The following is a 25,164-nucleotide window of genomic DNA, read 5'->3' on the forward strand; positions in this document are numbered from 1 at the left end:
TGTTTAACACATTTGCTTGAGATACTAGGGTTCGTGGCCTCTTGTGCTTATAAACCAAAAAATGTGAGCCCATAGAAATGATATTTAATAAGTAGGCGTGCTGCACTTCAACAAATGTTTCAATCACAGATATGTGTGCGTGTGTGTGTGTGTGTGTGTGTGTGTGTGTGTGATTTTAAAAGACATTCAAACACAGAGTTCAGTGAGAATCTGAACTCTTTAGTTTCGATTTAATTCTACTTCAATTACCCCACAACAAATGCTCAATTTCTTTTTTCTATTTTCTTCTTTCCCTTCCTCCTCGCCTCCCCTATCTTCCTCCTCTCCTCTACTTCCCTTTTTCCCTCCTTCCCTTTCTTTCTTTTCTTCAGCTGATCCTGGGGATTAGACTCAGGGCCTGGGTGCTATCTCTCAGCTTTCTCAAGGCTGTTGCCCTACCACTTGAGCTCCAACACTGTCTTTTTGCTGGTGAATTAGAGATAAGAGTCTTCATCAACTTTTCTTCCAGGGCTGGCTTCAAACCAGGATCCTGAGAGCTCAGCCTCCTGAGTTGCTAAGATTATAGGAATGAGCCACTCGGTGCCTGCACAGTTCCTTTTTCTAATCATAAGGTCCAGTCTCTAGTTCATAATCGTTCATCCAGGTCTACCATTCAGTGAGCCATCTACTCAGGAGTCGTGCAGTTCATAATAACAGTGAGCATCTACTAGTACTTGACTGTACCAGTCAGTCTGTTGTTTTGTTGTATTTGTGGTATCGTTTGACCTTCCATTTCTATCACCTTCACTGCCATGACTTTCCTCCCACTTTCCCCTCTCAGTCTGAATACAATAAATCACTTAGTTGTTTCTACCACTGCCTTTGGTGCCTTGCAGTCTATTCTCAACCCTCTAGCAGGAGTGATCTGTGTCAATGTCGAATCAATCCAGGCCATTTTCTACTCCAGATTCTCCAATGGCATCTCAGTCTATTCAAAGTAAAGGTCAGTGTCTTTATAATCGTCTGTGCCATTTCATTACCCCAAGCTCTACTCCATGTTCCTCTGCTCTCTGATCAAGTCCTTCTCTCTGTGTGTATCTCCTGCTTCAGTTGCTCTGGACTTGTCATTGTTCCTCAAACACGCCGGCCAAGTTTCTTCTATATGGTTCACTGGTGAAGCAAAGGTTAAGCACACATGTATTACGTCATAAAGGTTGGAGAGTGGAATTGGGTGTTTTAAACTATTAACCTCGTCATTTATTGGTGGTAAAATAAAAAAATCCAAAAGGTCTAGCTGTTTAGGTTAGAGGATATTGTTCACAAATTATGTTCACTTTTAGCTTGTTTATAAGCAATTCTGCTCACGATGTGAAATTGTCCCTCAGCTTAAGACTGACATAACCTTCAAATATAATGTTTTTTAAAATTTTTTCTTGGACAGTACTACAGTTTGAACTTAGGATCTCATGTTCACTCAGCTAGTGCCCCACCACTTGAGGCATGCCTCCAGCTTGGATTTTTGCCGGTTATTTTAGAGCTGGCTTCAAACTACAATCCTCCAGTTCTCAGTCTCCTAAATAGCTAGTATTACAGGTGTGAGTCACTGGTGCCTTGCAAACATTATCTTCTTTACACACTCTACTGTTGTAAAGTGGTCATCATTATGTAATTCACATTTCATAAAATGCTTTTGTGTTCTCCCATTCCCCATGATTACCAAGTATTTGTTCAGTATCTACACACTGCTCCACACTGTATGGTAGACCTTAAAAATGCTAAGATGGAGACGGCCTTATTTTGATCATCATAATGACCTTGAGAGTTTGGTAGGGCAAAGGTTTTATTATCCCCATTTGGGAGGAAGGAGATTAAAGTTTGAGAGGGCCCTTGTACTGTCACATAAAAAAATATTAAAGCTAGAACTTAACCTTAAGTTTTCTGCCTCTAAATCCAACCCCCTCTACTCCCCTTAGTGTTTAATGCCATAATAAAATATTATGAGGCAAGCATTTAAAGCAAATGAAAATGTATGCAAATCCCAGTCAAATGAAAATGTCCAGGGCTGGAAATGTGGCTTAGTAGTACCACATAAACAGAAAAACTTGCAAGTGATGCTGTGACTCAAGTGGTAGAGTGCTAGCCATGAGCAAAAAATGCTCAGGGACAGCGCCCAGGCCCTGAGTTCAAGCCTCAGGACTGGTAATAAAAAGAAAAGAAAATGTCCAAATCCCATATGAGGAGATGGTGACCATAGAAGGGCTCGGTATATAGCATGCCTGCAACAAAATTGTAGATTTTTCAGGCTTGATTTGTAGTCATCTCAGGAAAATGAGAAGGAAGAGTCTAGAAACTCCTGGAGCTAGAAAGCTTATTCTATGATTTTCTCTATGATTTTTCTTTTTCACAAAATTAGACATATCTGGGGAGGACTATCATAAAGACTGAAATTATCATAAAGCCTTAGTTATTTCACTAGCAAAAATATTTTTTAAAATATCGACACTACTCCATGCATGTCAGGCACGGGAAGCTGAAATAAAGTTACCTGACTAGTACATTTCCTCCATTTGAATGATGATTGCTAGGGATTAGGTATAAATTCACAGGTGGCTGATGTGAAGGTGGCACAGGTAATAAAATAGGAAATACCAGCTAGGGGATAAAGGAACAGATTCATGAACCCTTTGAAAGTAGACCATTTATACAAAACTAGAACTTCTTTACTGGCTTACTTAGTCCCAAATGTGGAATTACTTATCATGCCTGCAATGCTCACAACCTGAGGGTCTTTCCATTTACCTGACTTACTCTTCAAATGGCTTTGATTAGTGAAGTGACTTTCTCAGCATCTAATCCATCCCATGACTAGTGATGCTGTCTGTAGTGACAGACCTGACTAATCAAAGTCTTCATCCTCTTTACCAGTATGGAGTCAAGAATGAACACATGACTCAATTCTGATCAAAGAGATAAGCGATGAGCTATATGCTGGTTTCTGGAGAAAAACTTTTTCAAAAGAAATCTGAAGGGATTCATTATGGCCTCCTTACTGAATTGAAGGAACAACTGATTGCCCTTAGCAGTCATTCTATAACCACAAAAAGCATTAGATTGAGGATTAAATCTACATGATACCAAAGGAGTAAAAAGGGAAGGAAAATATTCAATGATAAATGGTAGACTTACCAATCAAATCTGATCTATCTTTGGACTTCCTTTTAAGTTAATCAAATCAAAAGGGCTTGGAGGTGAAGGCTTGTATTTGTTCTGCAATGTGTTAGTGGATCAGAGCAATTATATCATGATTCACTCACATAACTACACAGATGTGAGAAGCATGGTCTTACTCCTTTTCACACATGGGCCTTTCAATGTTGGTCTGCGTAGGCTTCCTCAAGGCAAGGTATGGTAGAAATTGTATCTTTTTTACCATCTGACTTTGGCTATCATATGAGATTATTTCTGTTGTACTTAGGTGGTAGAGCCAGGTGTGGGGAACATTTTTCAGCCAAGGGCCATTTGGATATTTATAACATCATTTGAAATCCATACAAAATGATCAATAAGGGCAAATGACCACAACAGTTGATAAGAAACATACAATTTCTGTCCTGTCATATATTAAATACTTTCCAGGCCCTTATATGATCCATGGCCTGAATGTTCCCCAGCCCTGAAAGTTCAAGGACTATATACAATCCAGTTGTTGAAAAGGAGTTCAAAACACTGCGGACATCAGTTAAACTACCACACCAGAGAAAACATTTCTTATTCTTTGGCCATTTGAATTGTGTTTTCTACTCTTTGTGACCGAAAGCATCTTATTAACATAGTTATTGCATCTCAGCTATAAGCATCAGCATGTCTTAAATGAACAGCTCTCAGTCACAACACCAATTGCCACACAGTTGCCGATAATTATTACTAGTCATTCAATACTGTTTTGAAATTACACACTTTCTTCCCTCTTTTCAAATCAGAAAAGAATAAAGCCTTATGGCTGTTATAGCATTTCACTTATTTTCGTTCTAGGATTTTAGTTTTAAACTGCAAGGACAGTTTTATTGAGATGGAATTCACATTATAATATAATATGGTGGGCTTTAGTGTGTTCACAGAATTGTGTGACTGTTAGCATGATAAGCTTTAAACATTTTAACCACCCATAAAGGGCATTCTGTAGCCATTATTAGCAGTCATTTTCAACTTACCACTTCATCCTTTTCGCTTAGCCCCAGAAAATGCCTATCAACGCTGTGTCTATGAATTCACCTGTCTGGACTTTCTCCACCCTCATCTCATGGTAATTTGTATCTTTTGACTAACATCTGCCAAAGCTTGCCTTCCCCCAATCTTGCAAGCCTCTGATGAGCATCCTTTGTCCTGTCCTTCTATAAGATCAGCTTTTGCTAATTCCACATATTAGTGAGATCATAAAGTTATTATCTTTTTGTGCTTAGTTTACTTCATTTAACATGTGCTCCAAATTTGTCTACGCCATTGCATTATTCTTCAATGGGCCAGAAGAGTATTCACTTATATATGCATATATATAGTATAGATCTCATGTATATATATTGTATATATATAACTTTCTTTGTTAATACACCCACTTAGAGATTCCTAGGTTATAGTTTATCAACTGAATACATGATTTAAAGAAAGGTGCTTAAGTTGTAAGCTCCCTTGAGTCACACAAAGCCCTGGGCTTAAACTTAGCTTCTTGATCACTTCTATGTAATCTTGGAAAAGTTACTTATCTATAAAGTCACAATGGTAATACCAACAAATTCTTGCTGGGTGGTTTCAAGAGTTAAAATAAATACATATACATGAATGATTAGAGGAGACTGTTTGGCATGTAGCAACAATTGTCATCCCAGATAATATCAACTATTTTCAACCAATCTAAAACACATTTAGGTACACATTTGGGTGGAACACAGGAAGTAATTTTTAACGCTGTTCACAGTAATGTAAGTAGAAAATGCTTCATTCTACTTCCCAGTGTTTGAAAGTTGGGTGTACATGTGCGTGTGTCTGGCAAGGGTGTTGTTTGGCTCCTCTTGGCTCCCTTTGCTATCGACATTGTAGTCACTATGTTCTCAGAAGAATTACTGTTATTAATCAGGCCTACATGATGAGATGAATAGCGGTGATGAGTTGGTCAGGCCGCCAAGCAAGTTCACGTTTTATTGGGAATGCCAAATTGTTTCCTAAAGGGATATTTTTTAGGAATAGAAGAGTATGCTTAACTGGCCCTCAAAGCTCCACTCCCCCCATATCTTGTCCCCTAAGTACTGTCGCCTTGCAAGGCAATATGATAGCTCTTTAAAAACCACTTCATGGAGCTGTGGCCCAGTTGGGCTGGCAATGTCTTTGCTTTGTTTATTTCTTCTGGTAAACGTAACCCTCATCAAGTAGAAAATGGATTACAGACCTCCCACATTTCTTTAGAAAGTATCCCAACACCATCAATCCTCTCGTAAGCTGGAAAAGAAAGAAGGAAGCTAGCGCAAGGCTGGGAGTGGTGGAGAAAGAAGAAATGCCTGAAAAAGTAAGATTATAAAGTGTTTTGAGGACCCTCCTCATGTTCTAATTCATACAGAGATCAATGTGTCCTTTAAACTAACAAAGACATAAGTGTCTTTAGAAATATGTCTGGGATGTTTGGTTCATTGTCAACCACATTTAGTCATGAATTTTCCTTATGGATTTGGAACAGATTTAAAGGAAGAGGAAGAAAGCCTTGGCTTTCTTAACTGCCTGGGGATTTGGCTGGGCGTAGGAGCTTTCCTAAAACTCTGCTGAAAGGAAAAATTATAAACGACAGGCTTCAAATTGTATTTTAAATTGTGATTTTTGAGTTGTTTATAATCATTAACATTCAAAAGTAGCTTTCTGAGGAAAGCTTTTTTCTACTACTATGACAAATAGGTAACTTTTATAACTACCCCCCTTCCAAATAGCAAGTAGAATTTTACTGAGAGTGAAAAAGCTTCATTCTCTAATTCACTATTAGCCCAATTCATGTTCCCTAGTGAATTATGACTCTGGGTCATTTGATATGGAACTCTGGGGACCTGGTGAGGTAGGAAAGTCATCATTGGAGGATGTGTCAGGGAACTGTGCTCTGTAACATATAGTCCCCCCAAAATCATACCTTAAAAGAATAACGATCTATTTCTCAAGTATCTGCTAGTTAGCTAGAAATTAGCTGATCTAGTCTAGGCTATCTAGTATGGCTCTGCTTCATGGCTCTCTTGAGCTTCTTGGACCATCTCCTGACCCAGACAAGTCTTCTAGCATTGATAGAAGCTCTAAGAGAGCAAGCAGAAATACTCAAAAGTTTTTAAAGGTCCAAGCCCAGAACTAAGAATCATACTTCTACTTTATTTTTTTCTTTTTTTTTGGTTGGTATTGGTACTTGAACTCTGGGCTTGGGCGCTGTCCCTGCACTCTTCAGCTCAAGGTGAGTGTTCTACTACTTAAGCCACAGTGCCACTTTCGGGTTTCTAGTGGTTTATCGGAGATAAGAGTCTCCTGGACTTTCCTGCCCAGGCTGGCTTTGAAGCCAGTCCACTTCATTTTTTTTAACCAAAGCAAATCACATGGCTAAAACTTGAGTAAGGAGTAGGGGGAAAAACTCCATTCTTTCAGTGGAGAGATAAAAGAAGTCCAGGGCCAATTCTGCTATTTACTATAGAGAAGGGTTATGTCTGGGATAGTACTACATACCATGTCTGTAATTATGACAAGTGACTCTCTTTGGTATTGATGACTGCTGGCTATTATTGATTATGGTTGACTTGGTAATATTAAACACTCAACATTTCTTCTAGCATCTAATTTTGGTTCTATGAATCTTGCCAGTCAACTTTCTGGCAGGCTCCTAAATGGCTGTTCTTATGGATGTAATGATTTTGCCATAAGATACAAATATTCAGGTACAACCATAATTCTATTCCTTATTCTGTCTTTATAGACAGGTACCCTATTTCCTAGTAGCTTGACAGGGACTTCTTCAAATCAGAGATTCACTTAGTCTGCTAAAGCCTTAGCAGAAAGTTGGTTTCCCCAACTTTCTCGGCTTAAAATGGTAAGCTCACACTTTAAAGGCTGTGTGCAATCAGTCACTCTCTCTTGGGGTGATTGGTACAATTATTGTTCAGATTTCTATAGTATCTACATAGAACCCCAGCAATTCATTTTAAAGGTGGAAGAGAAGGGTGGTATAAACAGCTTAATCGTTGAGTGGGGGCAACCAGGAATGTTGGGGAAGTCATGGAAGCAGAATTATTAGAATACTACTGATATATGAATGATACCTTGCAGAATTGTGGGAGAAACTAGTCATGTAAAGGTATGGAACCAGGACTGAAGAACTGCTACAGGTACACTTCAAGGGTCAGACTTGCAATGAATTGAGGAAGCCAAGCACATCTAAGTGCTGAAGTGGTACCAAGAAGGGAAACTGTGGAAAATTCTATAGATAGTTGTGATCTCTAAGGAAGGTCCTCTTGTTAACAGAGCCAGAAGTTAGAAAGAAGTACTAGATACAGGGATCAGAAGCTGCCAGCATCTTTGTTTCTGTCTTCTATTGCATATAATTGTGATGATCTTCAGAGAGTAACAGCTGTGTTTTACTCTTACCTTCCAAATATTCCCCAAATTGCTCTTTTCTTTTTGCCCAGTTGAACTTTGGGAGAAAGAATTTGGGGCAATGCAGTTCCAGCTGAAGCAAATTCACATGGCGTCCAGAAGAATGGACTTCAGGGTTGAGTCATTTCTTCCAGTCCCTACAGAGTTCATCTGAAATAGATTTCGATGTTCCCCTGCTTCCCTCTTCAGTGGTTCTGGGCCATTGCACTGGAATCCTGAGGCAGTCACACAACCTGCTCCATGTGCTTGCACCCTCTTTGAGCCATCTTCTCAGCCTGGAGAATGATGACGTGACTGGGAGAATTCTTGATTGGTTGGTCTTTCTGGGTCCCTTCTTTAATTATATCTTCCGTTGAAGCCACCCTAGATGCTGAATAGTTTTGTTTTGTTTTGTCTTTTAAAATTAGGCTTCTACGGGCCTGGGATGGTAGCTCAGTGGTAGAGTGCTTGCCTTGCATGCCTGAGGCCCTGGGTTCGATTCCTCAGCACCACATAAGCAAAAAGAAAAAAGCCGGAAGTGGCGCTGTGGCTCAAGTGGTAGAGCGCTAGCCTTGAGCTGAAGAGCTGAGGGACAGTGCCCAGGCTCAGAGTTCAGGCCCCACAACCGGACCCAAAAACAAAACAAAAAAAACAAATAAAATTAGGCTTCTAGTAAAACTGTCAGCCTCTTGGTACCATTTCATTGATAAGTGAGGTTTGGGGGATGACAATTGTGGGGGAAGGATTTTGTGGAAAGGTGCTAAGATGATTAGGTCACCATGATTGTTTTGCCAGTCCTGGGGCTTGAACTCTGGGTCTGGGCACTGTTCCTAGCTTTGCTCAAGGCTAGCACTCTACCACTTGAGTCACAATATCACTTCTGGCTTTTTTTTTCTGTGATTAATTGGAGATAAGAGTCTCATGGGACTTTCCTGCTTGGGCTGGCTTGGAACCATGATCCTCTTAGATCTCAGCCTCCTAAGTAGTACAGAGTACAGGTATGAGCCACTGGTGCCCAGCTTCTGATTAGGATTCTTGATGGAGAATCTATGACCATGTATTTTCCCATTACTATCTTAGTAGTACCTTAGGGATCTGGGAACCTAGGAAAGAAAATGAGGGTGCAGGGAAAGGAACTCATTCTGTTACGAGTATTGCCTTATTTATTTAACAGTGTGTCCTATAGACTAATGAGCAAACACTTTAAAAAGATATTTAAGAAACTTCAGAGCCTGTTTTTGTCTTTCCTTACTCTTAATATCTATCTATCCCTAATTTCTACTCAATATCTCAGTTGTAATACCCATTTTTGTCTTTCCTCACCTTAATATATATATTTTTTCAGTCCTAGGCTTGAATTCAGAGCCTAGGCACTGTCCCTGAGCTTTTGGGATCAAGGTTAGTGCTCTACTAATAAAGTAACAGCTCCACTTCTGGCTTTTCTTGGTGCTTAATTGGAGATAAAAGTCTCACAGACTTTCCTACCCAGACTGGCTCCGAACTGTGATCCTCAGAGCTCAGCCTCCTGAGTAGTTAGGATCACAGGCATGAGTTACTAGTGCCCAGCAAACCTTAATATCTTCTTTGGTAAAATTTCATATTTCATGTTTTCTCTACAATGCCTAGCTAGACCATATATTTTCTAGATGTTTTATGTGGTCTATATATCATCATTCATGACAATGCTGATGCCAGTAAGTAAACCTATCTAAAAAGGGAGAGTAATTTTTTTTTTTTACTCATGTCACAACTGAGTGAAGGCTAGTGGTCAATCAGAAGAGCTTTGTTTCATGAAATCACCAACACATAGATTTCCATTTAGGTTCATTATGGTATCAACTTTAGCAAGGGTCCACTTGCTTCAGTAATGCTCTAAGGTTAAGGAATGGTTAGAGGGAGAGACTAGAATGAAGGCTAATTGAGTTTTAGTTGTCTAGATCCAGAAGTGAAATCATTTCTGCTCAATTTCCATTGGTTGGAATTAGCTGTCTGGACTTACCTAGATGCAAAGGGAATGAGAAAAAACAGTTGCATGCCCAGCAAGGGGAACTGACATTTGGAGAGCAACAATGAAACTATTGAGACATCACTATTTTTTTTTAGGACTGCATCTGTTATAATGCAAGCACTTAAAAATGTTTGCAGAACAAGTAAATGAAATAAATGAATAAATCTTCATGCAATTCTGATTTTAGGTTTTTCTAAGGCAGAAAATAGGAAGGACATTATTTGGAGGAAAGTTGAAATTTCTCTACCACACCCTATTCATATGACTATGAGTATGAAGTTATTTTACAAGTACTCTGAAAATCTAGTCCCTTGAAGATATGTTTATATTCATTCAGCAAATATTGGAGTGCTTTGAACCTGTTATGTGCTATGCCATATGCATAGTGAATGTAATCATTCCTGCTCATTGGCAATTCAAACTCAGGAACTTGAATGTTCAAGGCAAGCTACTCTACCATTGAGCTACATCCCCAACTCAAGAATCACAATGATCATGCAGTTCCATGATAGTGATATGTGTGGACTGTGGCAGGAACACTGAAAAAGGGCACCTGACTCAGCCAGGAATGGGCCTTTTAGGCTTCATTTTCCAGAACAAGGATACTTCAGCTGAATGAACATGAGATTGACAGTTGATGCTAATATGTACTAATATGTACAATTTTGACTATGTAGGAGAGAATCATCAGTCTAGTATGCCACAAATGTGTGGCAAAGGATAATGGAAGTCAAGACTGGAGAGAGAGCCCTGGGCTGGTTCATGAAACACTTGTAAAACTGGGATATGTGAAGAAATAATGAACAGAAATTATAGATGGGGATTACATGATGTTTCTCCCTTGGATGAAAGAATTGATACACAGTCAAATGTAAACAAAACTCATTCCATACCTATTTTTCTCCACAGATTCACTGCAAATAATATATGATTGATAACATTAGGAAGCAAACAAAGACTGTTCAGTGTTGCAACGATAATTCTATGGTAAGAGATTAAACACAAGCAAAGAAAGGCACAATAACACTCATTCATCTCAACATAGCCTTGATATGAGAGTAGAGCAGAAAAGAAACCCATTCAAAGAAAAGACAGGAAGTGATTTTGTGGTTTTGCAAAAAATAAAAACCTCTTGTCAACAGAGAGGAGTCTTCTAAAACAAGCTTGTTTTAGATGGACTATGGGAAAAACAACAACTAGGAATAATTCTTCTAGGTCCTGCCCTCAGAACTTCTCGTCAGTGAGCATTGTTAAAATTGGTCAGCTAGGGAACCAAGTACTTAGCCCAATTCAGTCAGTAGTTATTGAGCACCCATGTATGAATTCTTTCTTCATTCATTCTGCCCATTTGAATGACGCTTTTGTATCATGATCTATATAAGATACTACTAGGAAGTAAAAGATAGGCAAAGATATGATGGTATTGTCCTTGCAAAACTCAACTAATACATGAATTGAAAGGTTTCTAACCAAAGATATGCTGTACTGAAGGATTAAATTACAACACACATGCACACGTGCCTGCCCCCCCTCCATGCACATGCACGCACATATACACTTTGGAATCCAAAGCCCATATTAAATCTTGACTGTCAATACACTGTAACATTATTTTAAAGTACAACATGAAGATGATACCATCTATATCACAATTGTCAGGATTAAATGAGATGACTCATGTGACAACTTTGTGTAAACAATACAGAACTTTGCAAACACATTGGTGGCAAATTATTGAAGATGAATATGTAAGAACTTTCAAGCAATGTTTATTAAAGTGTGCTTGTTGAAACATTAATGTCCAAGGGTGGTAACTGACATTTCACAAGAAGAAAATTCTGTGGTCAAGTTTGAGAAAGGTAAGATTAAGGAAAGTAAAGCACGAGTCTTAGGCCTGTCAAATGTGAATGTGTATTGTGAATATTAAGGAAAGCAACCATATGTATCTCTTTCCCCCAAAGTATTGTGATCATCTCTGTATGCCCTAGCATGCAAGACTCATTTTGAGAAGACAGCTAGTAGTAGCCTTCACTACAACAAATTCATCAGCTTTTCAAAAACTGAGCTATTCACCATCAGGTAATTTAGAAATTCATGGGTTGGGAAGGTGGCTCAGTGGTAGAGTGCTTGCCTCGCATGTATAAGGCTCTGGATTCGATTCCTTAGACCACATAAGCAGAAAAAGCTGGAATTGGCACTGTGGCTTAAGTGGTAGAGCACTAGCCTTGAGCTGAAGAGCTGAGGGACAGTGCCCAAGCCCAGAGTTCAGGCCCCAAGACTGACAAAAAAGAAAGAAAGAAAGAACAAACGAACGAAAGAAAGAAAGAAGGAAAGAAAGAAAGGAAAGAAGGAAGGAAGGGAGGAAGGGAGGAAGAAAAGAAGGAAAGAAAGAAGGAAAGGAAGAAAGAAGGAAAGAAAAAGAAATTCATGCAACTGTTGCCCAAGTAAGGTGTTGAGATGTCTGCTAGGAGCTGTATAAAAGGGCCAGCCAACCTTTAGTCAGAGTTAGAGGGGGTTCCCACAGAGCATGGATGTGCAAGATGTGGATACATTTAATATTCCTTCCAGGACACTCACTGGTGACACACTAGTAGCAATGATAAAGCAACAAAAGTGAAGAGACGCGTGCTGAGTCTGAAAGACTCTACAATTAGACGTAAAAAAAATAAAAACACTAAAAGTCAAGTGACAACATAAGATAATTTCTCCACTTTGAAAAAGAAAAAGGGTTCAGGACCATCTCTAGGAAAAAAACAACTGTTTCCTTCCTGCACATCCAGACAAGTTCATCAGGGTAACAGCTTTCCCTTTGCCCCTTTCGTACCTCCAGTCTCCCTTGTGATTCCCTCAGCACATCCCAAGCTCGGTCTCATTTTTAAACCTCCCTGCAGAGAGCAATTGAGAGCAGCCAGGACAGGAGAACACCGCGGTAATGCCCTTCAGGTGGACCAGCGAGGCCCCGCCCACTTTTCCTCCGGAAGCAGCGCGGATGAGGAGTTGGGGCTACCCGGGAGACTGGGGTGGGGGAAAGTGGGCGGGAAAGGGTGAAAAATACAGTGGAGGCGGGTCTATCAGGGTGGTGGTGTGCTGGGCGCGGAGCTAAGAGGGCACTAGAACCTGGAGGGACCCGGTTGTCCCGTGGCCGGACTACCAGGGGGCGGGGCAGATTATAAGGGTCTGAGAAATTTAAGGGGCGGGGCTACCAGGGGAGGGGCGGACCGAAGGGGAGGGGATCTGAGAATCCGAGGGGCGGGGCTATCAAGGGCGGGGCCGATCAGAGGGGAGTTTGAGGAACCTGAGGGGCGGGGCTATCGGGGCGGGGCGGATCTGAGGGGGGGCTGAAGAACCTGAGGGGCGGGGCTATCGGGGCGGGGCTATCGGGGCGGGGCGGATCTGAGGGGGGGGCTGAAGAACCTGAGGGGCGAGGCGCGGGCGCGCGCTGGGTGCGGTGTTCCCGCCCGCCGCGAAGGCTGAGCGTTCACTACCTGGAGCAAGCCGGTAACCCGCGGCTGTCCGGCGGCGCGGCCTGAGCGCGTGGGGTGGTGGCGCGGCGGGGCGGCACAGCGGGGCTTTCACGAGAGCCGCGCGCGGACGAGCGGGGAAAGGGCCGCGGGACCTCGGCGGGGTCGAAGCCGCCGCCGCTCAGGTGCGCTTCTCCGGGCCGCCGCCGCCGCCCTCGCCCCGCGGCCGGGGTGAGGTGTGGGGCGCTGGCTGTGGTGGCCGCGGTCTGTCGGGGCGTCGCGGTTGTCTCCTCTCCAGATGTCGCCGTGGCTGGGTGCGCGCTCCATTCCCGGCTCCTCCCGACGCCTGCCCTGCGAGGCCCGAGGGAGGTTTGGGGGAGACCTCGGCCCTGGGCGGCGGACCCCGGCTCTGCGCGCGGACCACGGGCCGCCAGTGGCTCGGGACTTTGGAGGACAGGGACTTTGGGTCCCCTCGTCGGGCGAGGTTGGGAGAGAGCTGCGTTTCTGGAAGTTTCTGGAACTTCGGGGAGTGACCCCCGAGTGTTAAAAGGCCGCTTTCCCATGCAAACCAAACTGCCCTCTGCCCAGCCAGGTGTTAGATTTAACATCTACCTCTTCCATGTTTTCCTGTGCTGTGATTTTCTTCAAAAGCTGCTCTACCTAGCTCTCTAAAATCGATTCCTGTTCTACATAGGAATATAGAATGGTTGTCGGATTGTGTGACATCTGGGGACAGACAAGAGAGGGGCCAAGCCAAACATTGATCCCTTTAGGATATTAAAATCAAGTATGTAAAAGGATTGCTTTTGTAATCACATTATTCTGGTTCTCACTGCTGGTAGGCAGTTCATTAGAGTCGTGTTTTTCCTGGAAAATGCGGAGAATTAAAGTCCAAAACTTCATTTCCCATTTTGATAGGCAATTTCATCTTGGTATAAAAGTGCTTTATTGGAAGGGAATGTTAGTAATGCCTGGCTTTAGAAAAAGAATCGAAGTTACTTGCTTTTTAATTTGGGGGGGGGGTTGCAGTTTTTTTTTTTTGCTGATGAGTTTAGCCTTCCTGACTGGTAGGGAAACCATAGTACCAATTTGTTGATGTTTTTTAAAGCTGTTTAACGGGAGGGGGGTCGGAAGCCCAAATCCCCACATTTTAAAGTATGTCTTGGATTCCATTTGCTTCACTAGAATTATAACTATTCATGAATAAAACTAATTGAGAGTTCAGTTCAGATGAAAGAAAATGAGATTGCAATTCTTGTAGGGCATCTATTTGAGCTGGCTAGGTAGCAGTTGGATTTATTGGTAACAGGTTTTTCTGAAGTCAGGTTCCACTCATAGATGAGTTTGTAGTGGTTAAGCCTGAAGGGGTGAAAGAAATCATTGAAATGAATATAGAATAAAGAGAGGGAGACCAGGATTGGTAGAGACAGCTGAAGAGATTCAGGAGTGATCAGGAACATTTAGAGACTGTGGGGCTCTGGAAACTGATTTGGAGAGGAGAGTTATAATAAGGAAAGTCTTATCTGGAAGTGATATGGAGTCTGGAGATCAGGAAGTTAGGACCTGATTGTCTATTGGCTTTGGGAGTTAGCTTTGGGGGGGGGGGATTGCCCTCAGCAAACACAATTTAAGTAGAAAGGTAGAAGCTAAATTTGAATGATTTTGAAATACTAATACAGGTAAAGAAGTAAGCCTAAAGTAGAATTTGTAAATGAGAAAAGCTAGGAGAAGTGACAGCATTGTTAGTAGAGGGAATCCCATAGTAAGATTGGAAAAAAAATAGTACAGAATAGCTTAGGTCAAAGTACATGGTCTCCTAACATTGTTAATTTCTTGTGGTTAAATCTTAAAGGTGAGAACAGTAGTTGAGTATACTGAATAGCACTCTTGGTTATAAAGGTATTTTATCTGTCCTCACCTAAATCATGAATGTCATTTTTAGTAGTGTTATGGTGTAGTGGGGTCAGGTGTTTTTACTAGTGTTTAAGTCACAATTCTAAACTGTGTTGAACTATCTTTTGTGGCAGCCCAATACTCTGATATTCCTACCTTGTAAGCCCTTTAATTCCTTCTGGTATGTTTCAAAAGTCCCTCTCAAAATCTTATGTTAAGGGGCTGGGAAGGTGGCTCAGTGATAGAGCGTTTGCCTTGCATGCCTGAGGCTCTGGGTTCGATTCCTCAGCACCACATAAGCAGGAAAAAAAGCCAGAAGTGGCTCTGTGGCTTAAGTGGTAGAGCACTTGCCTTGAGCTGAAGAACTGAGGGACAGCGCCCAGGCCCAGAGTTCAGACCCCACGACCAGACTAAAAAAAAAAACTTATGTTGGAGTTGACATTTTGACTAAATCAGAACAGCAATATATAAATATCAATTATGACATTGGCTTTGATTGGGAAAATGTTCTTGGCTTAGAATGTGTGTAATGAGTTTTACTTCAGTCTTCATTTTGTTGTCCTAAAATTAAGACCAGTAATTTATTTAGTGGAATATATTTCTTAGGAATAGGAAGAGAATGGTTAAAATAGATCTGAATACCATGTATTGGTGAGGCTGTAGACCTGGGACACTCATATTGTGCTGGTAGGAATGTAAATCAGTAGCATCTTTGAAAGAGTTTTTTTTTTTTTTGCAATATCTACTAAATTGAGACATGAATAAACTATGGACTAATATATAGCAAACAAAATTCTAGAAAATGCAAACTCATCTAACATACCAATCTGTATGCCAGTGATTACTTGGCCATGGGTTGTGAGAAAGTAAGGAAGGATAGATTAAAAGGAGGCTTGATGCAGCTTTTTGGAATGATGCATATATTGATATGCTTGGTTGTGATGATACTACTCCAAAATATGCATAAATGACTCATGTAATTGTATGTTTTAAACTTTGATATTTATTATAGGTCAGCCACAACTCAGTAATGCTATAAGAAAATATTTGAATGGAAGAAACCACATCATGTAAGTATATTTACTGTTTTAAAAACACTATAGTTACCTGAGGTGGATAAGATTATGAATAATCTTAATTTTCTTTTTTTTTAATCTATCAATTAGAGCTGCTGAGTATGTGATTGGGCAGTCCATACCATGAAATTGTCTCATGCATAAAATTACCTTCCAATTTTATAGGTGTAGAAGAAACACAATTAAATTTCAAGGTTATACTTGGTTTCCATACCCAAAATAGCTGCAGGACTACCTGCAGGTAGTCCAAAATTCTAAGGTTTCCAATATCCTAAATGTGTCTGGTCCCAAGCATTTCAGATAAGGGATATCTGTATTTATGAATATGTTTGCATATAGTATACACACATGTGTACACATATATGCATACACATGTACTTTTCAGAGCAGAAAACACAGTAATCAAAAAAGGCATGATACACTGGAAGAATGTCACATATGATGATTAGTGAGTTAATATCTGAACAATATAAATACTAAAAATCATGAAGAAGGGCTGTGAAGGTGGCTCAGTGGTAGGGTGCTTGCCTTGCATATACAAGGCCCTGGGTTTGATTCCTTAGCACCACATAAACAGAAAAAGCTGGAAGTGGCACTGTGGCACAAGTGGTAGAGCGCTAGCCTTGAGCTGAAGAACTGAGAGACAGCACCCAGGCCCAGAGTTCAAACTCCACAACCAACAGCAACAAAAATAAATTTTAAAAAAATCCTGAAGAAAAAGTTCAGTGGATTTAAGAAAAGATGAGCAGGAAATACTGAACATAAAAACATTGGTTAGATGTTTCCTTTTCCATGTCAGATGGGTAATGTGCCCACCTTGTAACAAGGTTTAGAGCGAGGCACATGCCACATGAAGACCCATTTATCACGCTTATGAACTGGAAAAGAATCATGGTTAGTTTTATATTAGAAGATACATGGGCAAAAGTCCAGTATTTAAACAACACATTTTGTTGGTGGCAGAAACAAGTACTGTCACACATTGCTATTGAGAGTGAGAAATGGTATCACTTTAGGGAGAAATTTAACAACACGAGCAAAATCACACATATATACCTACTGCCCTCATAGCTGATTATCTTATAGCTCTAACACCATTATTTCTAATAGCAAATGAGTCAAGAACAAATCTGTTTTTATCTTAGTTTTTAACAGAACTATAAAATTGAAGCCTTAGGGGAAATTTGATCACTGAGTAGTTGTCCATGTTTGTTTTATAATGTCATTGTGATTTTCTTGGAAAACTTTTAGAAATGTTTAATATGTTATAATCTATTACAGATACTGTTTTAGTACTTCATGTGATGAATGCTCAGCCAATCAGAGCCTCACAAAGTTAACTCCTGGGTCCTCCTGCCACATATTTTAAAGATTACTACTTACATACTTACGGATGAAATTATCTGATTGGAATTTATTTCAAAATAACCCAAAGGACAGGGTAAGTGGGGAGGTGGTGGTGAAATAAGATTTGCTATGACTTGATAATTGTTTAATCTGGATAATTTGAGTTTCATGATCCTGTATTCTTTTGCATATGTTTGAAATTTACTACAAAAATGAATGTAGGGGCTGGATTCTGTCCCTGAGCTCTTTTGCTCAAGGCTAATGCTCTACCACTTGGAATTGTAGCACCACTTCCAGTTTTTGAGAGATTAATTAGAGATAATGGGGATTTGGGGACTTTTCTGCCCAGGCTAGCTTCAAACCACTATCACCACATCTTAGCCTTTTGAGTAGCTAGGATTACAGGCAAGAGTCACAAGTTCTGGCTCTGCAACATGCTTTAAGCTTTTAATTAAAGTAGTATGGGTTTAAATACAAATTTAAGTGGGTATAAATGAAGAGAATACATTTGGAACAGAGACACTGAATCCAGGGTGGAAATTAGACATAAAGTTCGTATATACCTCTTATTCCTGGTAAGTGTAAAACTTGCTCCTTTCAATTGCATTGTGTCTCATTAGTATTGTCTATCTGTATGAGACACGTTTTTGTTTAGTTGATTGGTTTTTTTTTGTGTGTGTGCTGGTTCTGGGACTTGAACTCAGGATGTTAGCACTGCCCCTTGAGCTTTTTTGCTCAATGGTAGTGCTCTGCCACTTGAGCCATACAGTTCCACTTCTGGCTTTTTGTTAGTTAATTGGTGAGATGAGTCTTGTGGACTTCCCTATCATAAAGTGTGTACATATCTGCTTATTGGCCCTAATACAGGACTTTAGATTATCAAAATAATTGGTCTTGTGAAAATGAATTTTTTTCTTGAACTTTTTATGTGTGTCTGATTTTCTTTCAAATTTTAGATGCAGAATTAGGTATATCAAAAGTGTTGATGAGATTTTTTCCAGGTTTTAACATTGAAATTTCTTGTTGGGTAATTTTTAAGCATTCCATTTTTAATAACTTACAAGGATCTAAATGTTATATAAAATTATATTTGGGAACAGTATTTTCCTTCTTAAATCTTTCTTCAGAGCTCAAATTATATATTACAAAAATAGATAATGTAATTTATTTAGTGGTATCTAATGACCTCAAGCATAATGGTTTTAATTTGCTTTCTGTTCTGTCAACAGGTTGATATTAAAATTGAAAGTTTATTGGATATTAGAAATTGAATGTAATGGCAACAGAATTTATCAAGAGTTGTTGTAGAGGATGTCTCTATGGTGAAACAGAAAAGCAGAAGAGTAAGTGTTGATTTCAGTGCACATTTACTTAGTGCCTTTGTTTGTGGCATTTTGTATTATAAAGATAAATTAGGGGTTGAGCACCATAGTTCAAGTCTGTAAGCCTAGCTACTTGTGAAGCAGAGATTGTAGGGTCACAGTATGAGGCCAGTTTAGGTAAAAGTTCATGAGATTCCATCTCAACAAATGACTTTATATAGTGGTGCATACCTGACATTCCAGTGACACAGGGAAGTATAAGTAGAAAGATGGAGGCCTAGGCTAGCCTGGAAATGAATCAAGACTTTACCTCAAAAGAAAAAGAAATAAAAAAAGAGGAGCTTTAGTTATGGATCAAGTGGTGGAGCATCTACCAAATATGAGGCCCTGAATTCAGTTCCCCCCCAAAAAAAATTAGGAATATTTTCTAAGTTTGTTGGAGGGATAGAAATAAGGCATACTAGGTCAGTATTCTAGAACTCACAAATCCTGCGGTGCGTAATGAAAAGACAGAAGTCAACCCAAAAGACACACAGGACATCAACATAACTATAAAGAAAATGGAAAGAAGATTTGCCATGGAAGCCTGAATAGGACATTAGCAGAAGAAAGTAAGAGAATGGACAGCTATATGGAATAATGGATACATATAGGAAGAGAGGTGTGTTAAGGGGACAACATGTACTCTGACAAATGTTTTGGTATAGAAACAAAAATTCAATTTATGTCTATAGTACATTTCCATATACTATATAATACATATATGTACTTTTTCAAGGGAGGAAGAAGCCCATAAATTTATTAAGATCCACATTTCTCAATCTCTAGAGATTTTGTTATTGCTCTAGGGTTATGATTGGAACCTTATTTTTCTTTGGGTCTTGTATTTCTTAGTCTACAAAACTTCCTAGTATATTTGAGCATGAAGGTGTATTAGTGGATTTTCTGATGCCACTACACAGACTGGACAAATTTTTATGAAAAGAGGTTTATTTTGGCTTCAGTTATGGAGGTCCAAGCCAAGCAGCAGGATCTAGTGATGGCCTTCTTGCTGGTAAAGCCGTAAAGCAGTACATCCTACAGGGCATCATATGGTGAAAACCCAGAATGAACATGTGTGTCTATGTCTCTGTCCAGCATCAATGGTGAGGACTACACTCCTATGGTGTTATCTAATCTTATTAATGCCACGAAGGCCCCACCTATGAACACATATTTGGTTTAAGTTTCCACCTTCTTACAATGAAGATTAAACTTTAACACAGGAAGTTCTAAGAGACACTCTCAAATCACATCTAGTCTATATTAAAAAGCTTTTTTTTTCACATTAAAACATTTCATAATAAGCCATGCTGGTGGTAGTTCATGCCTGTAATCCTAGCTACTCAGGAGGCTGAGATCTGAGCTGAGGATCACATTCAAAGCCTGCTCAGGCAGGACATCTCCAATTAACTACCAGAAAACTGGAAGTGGTGCTGTGGCTCAAGAGCTAGAGCACTAGCCTTGAGTTGAACAGCTCAGGGACAGTGCCTAGGCCCAGAGTTCAAGCCCCACCACTGAAAAAAAAAGTCATAAATTCCTATACTGTAGTAATTACATTTTTATTCACCCTACAAATAATACTAGGTTTACATGGTATTGGTCTATTACCTTCTCTTTTCACTTGTGCAGTTTAGGAACCTATGTCATTTTAGAGAGAAATGGGACATTTAAAATGCTACCATAATATTTTGATGTAGTATATGAGAGACCCTTACCTTCTTCTTAGAATTTGTAACTTGAAAGTATTTTGAGTTAACTAAAAAAAATTTTTTTCCTCAGTAAACACTGGTGGAAATAAGATTCATTAAAAACAGCTTTATCATTCTGATAAAAAAAAAACCAATGTACTTTGAAAAAGTGTATTAATTGCTCTAATAATGGCTGGCAAAAATTACAAAAACATTTGATAGGACCCATAAGTAGTTTCTGCATCAGAATTTCTTAAAGAATTATTAAAATAGTACCAAAGAATTCTAGGTTTAAACTGTTATGTGTAACTATATACATATTTATGATGTTTTCTTTTCTTTTTTCCTTTTGTTTGTGTAGTTTCTGTGGGAAGAGACTTTGAAGTATCAGTCTCAAATAGCCCAAGAACTGCTATCTGTGTACCTCCATTGGCCGCTACTTCTGTAAAGCCCCAGGTTGGCTGTACTGAGGACTACTTGCTCTCCAGGTTACCATCTGATGGCAAAGACGTTCCATTTGTGGTGCCCAAGTTTAAGTTATCTTATATTCAGCCCAGGACACAAGGACCTCATCCACCTCTGGAAGAACTTGAAGGTAAACAATAAAGTGGTAGGATTTAAAAATCAACAAGCTACATTTAAATGTTGTTTATATATATCTTGAATCTGAAATTTTTGTTTTGTTTTGTTTTGCCAGTCCTGGGACTTGAACTCAGGGCCTGTGCACTGTCCCTGAGCTTCTTTTGCTCAAGGCTATAGCACTCTACCACTTGAGCCACAGTGCCACTTCTGGCTTTTTCTGTGTATGTGGTACTGAGGGATCAAACCCAGGGCTTCATGCCTGCTAGGCAATCACTCTACCATTAAGCCACATTCCAGCCTGAATGTAAAATTTCTATAAAAAGTATAACTTGCTTTTTATATATCTTATCTTTCTGTAGAGGAGCTTATGTCTTGTGGTTTCAAAATATCCCATTATGAAATATGGCCACAATATAACCTATATGTGTATAGGTTTTGCTTTCATGTAAAGGAATAATTACATGCCTTGATCTTCCTTCACACTTTAAGAAAGAAATTTGATCAGTAAACAGAGGAATAGGTATAGCTTCTTATCAGCTATTTTCTAAAACTTGGTGCAATGAGAAATAAGGAAACAAGTAGTTTATCTTTCTACACTAGCCTATATTTCCCAACTAAATGGCTATGTGAAAAAGGTAATTCATTGACTATAGTCTGACATGTTGTAGAGGCCAATGTGCTAATGAGGATAAGAGGAAGGAATATGTAACTCTCATTTATTTTCTGTGCTGGTTCTAGGGCTTGAACTCAGGGCCTAGGTGCCATTCCTGAGTCTTTTTTTTTTTTTTTTGCTCAAGGCTGATCTTTACCACTTGAGCCATAGCTCTACTTTTGGCTTTTTTGGAAGTTAATTGGAGATAAGAGTTTGAACTTTCCCTCTCAGGCTGACTTTGATCTCAATCTCTTCAGTAGGTAGAATTACAGGCATGAGCCACCAGTGCCTGGCAAAGGTATAACCCAATTTGATCTCAAACCCTTGATCCTTCTGCCTCATCCTCCTTGTTGATTATTGGTGTGCACCTTCAAAGCTGGCTGTAGCTCTTATTTTAAAAAATAATTTGTGTTAGTGTATTTAAACACTGTCGATTATAGTGGCTTCCCTGTAAATCTCAAAATTAAAAGTTTCAAATATACACAAAAATGTAAAGATCTTAACAGTGATACCTGTGTGTTTACTTCTTAGATTCATTTATTAACATTTTTACTACACGAGCGCTCACGCTTGTGTGTGTGTGTGTGTTTGTGTGTTTGTGCCCAGCCTGGGGCTTGAACTCAGGGCCCGGATGCTTTCCCTGAGCATCTTCTTGAGCCACAGTTCCACTTTTGGCTTTTTGGTGGTTAGAGATAAAGGAGTCTCCTGGGCTGCCCTGCTTGGGCTGGCTTCAAACTGCAATCTCAGCCTTGACATTTTAGAGTAAATTGAAGACATCAGTACACTTCTTTGTAATAACATATATCTTTATATATGTTATATAAATATATGCTATGTACATACATATTTACTGAAGTTCAGTGATCTTTTTATACATCTTTTGACAACAATCTTATACACAATGAATTGTCCCAGTGCACACTTGTTGAATGTTATACATTTTTGAATTTCAAATGTATCTTTGTTGAATATTGACATTATACTATACAAATAATATATTGCAATTGTCTGTTAAGACCAGTGCCTCTGTGTTGTCCCTGAGCTTTATTTGCTTAAGGCTAGTGTTCTTCCATTTTGAGCCACTTCTGGTTTTCTGGTGGTTAATTGGAGATAAGGATCTCATGGATTTTTCCTGTTTGTGATTCTCATATCTCAGTCTCATGAGTGCTAGGATAAGGAGTTTGAGCTGCCAGAGCTTGCTCTTTGTTTTCTTTAGATTGTAAATTCATGGTCGCTTGCCCCTATTTTTTCCATTCTGTTTTTAAGCTTAACTATTGGATATTTTTTTTCAGATATTGCATGTTTCAGTTCTAAAATTCATATATTCATAGGTTTTATTTCTCTTCCAATTTTCCGTTTTTACATTATTGCAACCCTATTTTCTTTCATGTGGTTTATCTTTGCTCATTTCAAACATCTATACATCTAGATTTAGGTACTGTTGACTATCTTTTTTTTTTTTGGTCGGTTGTGGGCCTGAACTCTGGGCCTGGGCACTGTCCCTCAACTCTTCAGCTCAAGGCTAGTGCTCTACCACTTGAGCCACAGCTTCATTTCCGGCTTTTTCTGCTTAGGTGGTGCTGAAGAATCGAACCCAGGGCCTCATGCATGCAAGGCAAGCACTCTACCACTGAGCCACCTTCCCAGCCCCTATCTTTTTTTTTTTGAGGATGTATTTTCCAGCATCTTTCTATAGCATGTGATTTTCATGTTCTGTAATTTTGTGTTCTGGACATTGATTGTTACATGGTCAAGACTACATTTGATTACATTAATCTGAGAAGTCATGTTTTCTCTCCTTTCTCTCTGTCCTTCCCTCTCACTCACTCTTTGCCTTTCTCTGTCTTTCTACCAGATGTGTAACTTGGTTGAACTTAAACTACAAATTCAACCCTTGGATGGTTGTTCAGGTATTAGCCATATATTTGAGCCCATTTTCTTTGCAGAATTTGGGACATGCTTCTTTCCAGGATTCTCACCTTTCTTTCCAATGGCTCTGGATGCCTGGTATGCTGTACTATGGTTTATTTGCCAGTTTGCTATTGGAGTGTTATACACCCTGCATGGTGTCAGCTTTGGCCTACACTCAAGCTAAAAATAATCAAAACCAGATAACTTTGTACTGTTTCTTTTTTTCCAAGAGTAACTCCTGTCAAAAATCCATACTGTTAGCTGGGCACTGGTGGCTCACACCTGTAATCCTAGCTACTCAGGAGGCTGAGATCTGAGGATCATGGTTCAAAGCCAGACCAGGCAGGAAAGTGAGACTCTTATCTCCAATAAACCACCAGAAAATTGGAAGTAGCTCTGTGGCTCAAGCAGTAAAGTGATCGCCTTGAGCTGAAGAGTGCAGGGACAGTGCCCAAGCCCAGAGTTCAAGCCCTTCGACCGACCTACCAAGAAAAAAAAAATCCACAGTTTTTCTAGATTCTGCATTGCCAATAGGGATTTGTTTGTTTTCTGTAAGGGAGGTTAAGTCTAGAGGAAGAGATTTTTCTGTGTGGGTACTGATCCTGGGGCTTGAACTCAAGGGCGGGCGCTGTCCCAGGACCTGAGGCAAGCACTCTGCCCTTGAGCCACAGCTTCTGGCTTTTTGGTGGTTAATTGGAAATAAGAGTCCCAAGAACTTTGCTGCCCAGACTGGCTTCCAACTGTGATCCTCAGATCTCAGCATCCTGGGTAGCCACTGGCACCTGGAGAGATTTTGTTTTGTTTTGTTTTACTTTACAAAAAGGGAAAGATGGATCTTCCATTTTATTATACACATATCAAGTGTATCTCAAAACAAATTTAAAAGATTCTGGCTTAAAAGGTATGCTAATTCATTTTTTCTTTCATACTTGTTAAAAAACAAGGTTCATAATCTCTTTTATTCATATCAAATATTTATGAATGTGTTTTCATATTTATTGTTTTTAATGGATCTACAGTATTTCATCATATGGATGAGCCATTATTTAATAAGTAGTCTATATTTAAGACAACTTATTAGGGTGCTGTATGTGTTTTCCTAATCAGGAAAAAAGTAAGAAATAGCAATATATGGTCATTTTTCTTTTGCTTTTTTCATTACGCTCATTACAAAACAAATTGCATTTGGAGTCAAGTGAATGAGAAATTGGTTATTCTTAAATTAGAGGTCCATCAAGGGTGTTGTCACCATCTAGTTTTAATATATTGGAGAAGATTTACTTCAAAAAGTTTAGACTCAAGAAGAAAGCCTTCTTGGAACCTAATCATATATTTGTGTGCATATATGCATTGCATGTATGAATGATAGATTGAGATGAAGAAGAAAATTTTGAGAAGATGGACCACTATCGCTGAGGATTAAAATTGTCTCCGGTATTAGAGATTTATTCCTTTGCACTGTTTACTTGTTGATTGTCTGATCCAGTCTGTTTTGATATCAGACTTTAACGCTACCATTTTGTTGTTCTTTATCACATATTTTACTTGTTCATCAGTAGTAC

At 39.5% G+C, this 25,164-nt stretch overlaps 1 protein-coding gene across 1 annotated transcript in view; it reads left to right on the forward strand.

The window, feature by feature from the left end:
* Positions 1–13,039: 13,039 nt before the first annotated feature.
* The window catches only part of Tc2n (tandem C2 domains, nuclear), a 35,780-nt gene continuing 23,655 nt past the window's right edge, over positions 13,040–25,164 (forward strand). Inside the window, exons 1-5 of the mRNA XM_013016919.1 lie at positions 13,040–13,126; positions 15,995–16,052; positions 17,340–17,499; positions 18,635–18,748; positions 20,819–21,052. Coding sequence (XP_012872373.1) covers positions 18,682–18,748; positions 20,819–21,052 — 301 coding nt within the window. The 5' untranslated portion in view covers positions 13,040–13,126; positions 15,995–16,052; positions 17,340–17,499; positions 18,635–18,681. The remainder of the gene's footprint in view (positions 13,127–15,994; positions 16,053–17,339; positions 17,500–18,634; positions 18,749–20,818; positions 21,053–25,164) is intronic.

This window comes from Dipodomys ordii, unplaced genomic scaffold (assembly GCF_000151885.1).
Source record: "Dipodomys ordii isolate 6190 unplaced genomic scaffold, Dord_2.0 Scaffold2, whole genome shotgun sequence".
Taxonomy (NCBI): domain Eukaryota; kingdom Metazoa; phylum Chordata; class Mammalia; order Rodentia; family Heteromyidae; genus Dipodomys; species Dipodomys ordii.